We start from the raw sequence: 4,447 nt of genomic DNA on the forward strand, positions 1-4,447 counted from the left end.
CCTTGGCTGTGCTGGCCCGGCACAATTTAGAGAGGACGAGCCGAAATAAGTTAAAAGGATTTGTTCATGTTTGGCTAAGGTTTTTGTTTTATTTTGTTTTTTACCTCAACAGTTGGGTTGCCACCCAAACACTGATGATGGACAGACAAACCCACTCACCCATTTTGGAATGTTCCTTCCCATTTGGGTCCATTTTGGGGTTACAGACAGCGCCCAGCCTGGGGCGACCTGAGGCCTCACGGCTTGGACGTGTGGGACCTCTGTCCCTCTCCCTTGGGAATGGTCAAGCAGGTCTGGCCACAGCATCGGCTAAACAATTTCCTCTTGCTGCCTCGGTGGCTGCTTCAGAATGTCCCGGAATTTTGATGGTTGCCCACTGTTGTCATTTCTGTACGGCATCTAATAATTCTGCAACCTGTTTTCCATTCTTTACGGGCTGCCTTAGGAAATTTAGAAGCCCGCCCAGCCGGTGTGGCTCAGCAGTTGAATATTGACCTATGAACCAGGAGGTCACAGTTCAATTCCCAGTCAGGGCACATGCCCGGGTTACTGGCTCCACCCCCAGTGTGGGGCGTGCACAGGAAGCAGCCGATTCATGATTCTCTCTCATCACTGATGTTTCTCTCTCCCTCCCTCTCCCTTCCTCTCTGAAATCAATAAAAATATATTTTAAGCCCTAACCGGTTTGGCTCAGTGGATAGAGCGTCAGCCTGCGGACTGAAGGGTCCCAGGTTCGATTCAGGCCAAGGGCATGTACCTTGGTTGCGGGCACGTCCCCAGTAGGGCGTGTGCAGGAGGCAGCTGATCAATGTTTCTCTCTCATCGATGTTTCTAACTCTCTATCCCTCTCCCTTTCTGTAAAAAATCAATAAAATATATTAAATATATATACATATATATCTTAAGAAACAAAAGAAAATTAAGAAGCCTCGCTGCCTCCGAAACGTTCTAAAGGTGTGAGCTACCCCAGTGGCACAGCCACCACCACGGTAAATACTGGCCATGACTTCATCTTTGGCCGATTGACAAGCCGAGTTAGAACAATGAGGCCCGTGAGGCGGGTTTTATTCGGGTAAAATGAGAACCTTCCATGATGTCATCCGGGCGTGTCCTGCGCAGCCTTTCGAAACCCGTCCGCGAGCCGGTGGTGTCAGCATCGCCAAGGAACTGCCTGTGCACCACCCCTGGGAAGAGGCAGGGCCCGTCAGCAACACGCAAACACGCGTGTCTTCGTCCTGCAAACCGAGGGGCGAAGCTGCGGGGTGCAGCCTGTTGCGTGGAGTGTGAGTGCCGTTGGCTGCAGGGGCCAGAGCCAGGCGGCTGGCGGGTGTTGGATGGGAGGAGAACTCGGTGGAGGTTTAACAGGACGAGAGCCCGTCGCTGTCTGCCGTTGGCTCAGGCGGTGTCCGCAGCAGAGACGGCGTCAGGCAGGGCGGGGCCCCGGCTTCTGACCGGACTTGTGGCTACAAGAGCCTGCAGGTCTGTGACGGCCTCTGAATTTTGGAGTTCAAGTGTCTCTCATGACGGTGCCCCAGGGTGGACGCTCTAGACCAGGGGTCCTCAAACTTTTTAAACAGGGGGCCAGTTCACTGTCCCTCAGACGGTTGGAGGGCCAGACTATAGTTTAAAAAAAAACTATGAACAAATTCCTATGCACACTGCACATATCTTATTTTGAAGTAAAAAAACAAAACGGGAACAAATACAATATTTGCATGTGGCCCGCGGGCCGTAGTTTGAGGACCCCTGCTCTAGATCAATGGTTCTCAACCTTCCTCATGCCACGACCCTTTAATTCAGTTCCTCATGTTGTGGTGACCCCCAACCATAACATTATTTTCGTTGCCACTTCATCACTGTCATGTTGCTACTGTGATGAATCGTCATGTAAATATCTGATATGCAGGATGTATTTTCATTGTTACACATTGAACATCATTAAAGCATCATGATGAATCACAAAAACAATATGTAATTATATATGTGTTTTCCGATGGTCTGAGGCGACCCCTGTGAAAGGGTCGTTCGACCGCCAAAGGGGTCGCGGCCCACAGGTTGAGAACCGCTGCTCTGGATCGTTCTTTAGCGGTTTCGTAGCTTGTTTCCCTTCTGGGTGCCACTGAATTGGATCAGGTCCATGTGCAGGCGGGGCCCTTATTGGAGAATTTGGAACCCAGTTGTGACAATATCCAGTCAAACCCAGGAATCCTGTAAGCTGCTTTCTTGTTGTTTGAGTCTTTCAGGGTTAATTAGTAACCATGGTTATTGATTGATTGATTTTAGAAACATCGATTTGTTGCTCCACTTCCTTATGCATTTATTAGTTGATTCCTGTCTGTGCTCTGACCGGGGATCGAACTTGAAACCTTGGTCCTGGGACAATGCTCTGCCCAACTGAGCCCCCGGCCAGGGCCATGGGTCTATATTAGAACCAAAGTGTTTAGCTGGTGAACAGAACCAGAGCTTGTTCTTTGCTGTCCGTGGCCCTTTACAGCCAGCTGTTGTGATAGGCAGACTGCGTCCTTTTAGCGATCTCCTAGAGCAGCGGTTCTCAACCCGTGGGTCGCCACCCCTTTGGGGGTCGAACGACCCTTTCACAGGGGTCGCCTCAGACCATCGGAAAACACATACATAATTACATATTGTTTTTGTGATTAATCACGATGCTTTAACTATGTTCAATTTGTAACAATGAAATTGGGGGTCCCCACAACATGAGGAACTGTATTAAAGGGTCGCGGCATGAGGAAGGTTGAGAACCACTGTTCTAGAGCATAAAGCTACATAGCTCACGGGTAGGATTAGAGTGGAATATCTAGGGAATTTAGCATCATTTAGGGCAGCGTTCAGTACCTAAGGCAAGCACGTCAAACTCACAGCCCACAGGCCGCATGTTCGACCGCCAAAGGGGTCGCGGCCCACAGGTTGAGAACCGCTGCGTTACAGTCATTGCTCTCACCGGCCGGCGTGGCCGCCTCACGGACTCCGAGACGGGAAGTAACCCCACGGCCGGGGCTCAGGGTGGGGCGTCCACCTCGGAACCTGGGGGTCCCAGTTCGACTCCGGTCGGGGCACAGGCCCGGCTGCGGGCTTGGTCCCCGGGGGGGGCGTGCGGGAGGCAGCGATGGATGTGCCCTCTCATCGACCTTTCCATCTCTTTGTCCCTCTCCCTTCCTCGCTCTCTGAAAAAATGAAATAAAAATAAATACAAAAATACAAGTAACCACACAGGATGGTCTGAACGAAGACATTCTAACCAGAAGCAGTTCCGGCGGCCGCCCTGTCGTCGTCGGGCGTCTTCCCTCCGAAGGCCCATCGCCGCCCCCGCTGAGCCTGCCTCTGGGGGACGCTCCTGACGACGGCCTTTGGGGAAGCGAAGGGGTTTTCCTGTTTCCCGGATCCCTCAGGGCGGCCGCGGCACCAGGGCAGAGACCACAGGTCCCCGAGCTGTCATCATGGTCGCGTTCCTCGCCAACGTTAACTATCCTGCATCCAGAACCCTCCCCGGAAACACCTGGAACCCTCCCCGGAAACACCCGGAACCTTCCACAGAAACACCCGGAATCCTCCCCAGAAACACCCAGAACCTTCCACGGAAATACCCAGAACCCTCCACGGAAACACCCGGAACCCTCCACGGAAATACCCGGAACCCTCCACGGAAACACCTGGAACCTTCCTGTGGAAACACCCGGAACCTTCCATGGAAACACCCGGAACCTTCCACGGAAACACCCGGAACCTTCCCTAGAAACACCCGGAACCTTCCACGGAAACACCCAGAACCTTCCATAGAAACACCCAGAACCTTCCCTAGAAACACCCGGAACCTTCCACAGACACACCCGGAACCTTCCCGGAAACACCCGGAACCCTCCATAGAAACACCCGGAACCTTCCACGGAAACACCTGGAACCTTCCATTGTGTGACTGTTACCTCTTTTCTGTCTGGAAACTTCCACTTCAAGGTAGAAACCAACCGACCAAAGGACTCGCTCGTGGGAAACACCCGGAACCCTCCACGGAAACACCCGGAACCTCCCCAGAAACACCCGGAATCTTCCCAGAAACACCCGGAATCCTCCCCAGAAACACCCGGAACCTTCCCGGAAACACCCGGAACCTTCCCAGAAACACCCAGAACCTTCCACGGAAACACCCGGAACCTTCCTGGAAACACCCGGAACCCTCCATAGAAACGCCCGGAACCTTCCATGGAAACACCCGGAACCCTCCACGGACACACCCGGAACCTTCCCGGAAACACCCGGAACCCTCCATAGAAACACCCGGAACCTTCCACGGAAACACCTGGAACCTTCCATTGTGTGACTGTTACCTCTTTTCTGTCTGGAAACTTCCACTTCAAGGTAGAAACCAACCGACCAAAGGACTCGCTCGCCAGAAGCCACCGGAAGGGACGTCAGAGGCAGAGCACACACGGGA

General features: G+C 52.9%; 1 protein-coding gene across 4 annotated transcripts; it reads right to left on the reverse strand.

Moving 5' to 3' along the window:
* Positions 1-2,714: 2,714 nt before the first annotated feature.
* On the reverse strand, positions 2,715-4,440 carry LOC106724724 (protein SPT2 homolog). 4 transcript variants are annotated; one of them, XM_014533127.1, is made up of 2 exons: positions 4,125-4,440; positions 2,715-3,895 (listed from the first exon to the last, which is right to left on the reverse strand). In XM_014533127.1, the coding sequence occupies exons 1-2, from the start codon at positions 4,324-4,326 to the stop codon at positions 2,874-2,876; spliced, it is 1,224 nt and encodes a 407-aa protein (XP_014388613.1). In that variant the 5' UTR covers positions 4,327-4,440; the 3' UTR covers positions 2,715-2,873. The 4 variants fall into 4 exon arrangements, with proteins under 4 accessions (XP_014388613.1, XP_014388614.1, XP_014388615.1 ...); XM_014533128.1 differs by having other exon boundaries at positions 2,715-3,874; positions 4,040-4,440; XM_014533129.1 differs by having other exon boundaries at positions 2,715-3,668; positions 4,011-4,440.
* Positions 4,441-4,447: the final 7 nt, after the last annotated feature.

This window comes from Myotis brandtii, unplaced genomic scaffold (genome assembly GCF_000412655.1).
Source record: "Myotis brandtii unplaced genomic scaffold, ASM41265v1 scaffold940, whole genome shotgun sequence".
Taxonomy (NCBI): Eukaryota; Metazoa; Chordata; class Mammalia; order Chiroptera; family Vespertilionidae; genus Myotis; species Myotis brandtii.

What these genes read in the sequence shown, in the direction of transcription:
- LOC106724724 (XM_014533126.1), bottom strand. Translation starts at nt 4,326, where the DNA reads ATGGAAGGTTCCAGGTGTTTCCGTGGAAGGTTCCGGGTGTTTCTATGG. An exon ending in GTTTCCGTGGAGGGTTCCGG is followed by an intron (nt 3,911 to 4,010) that starts GTGTTTCCCACG and finishes GGAAGGTTCCAG; the next exon opens with GTGTTTCCGTGGAAGGTTCC.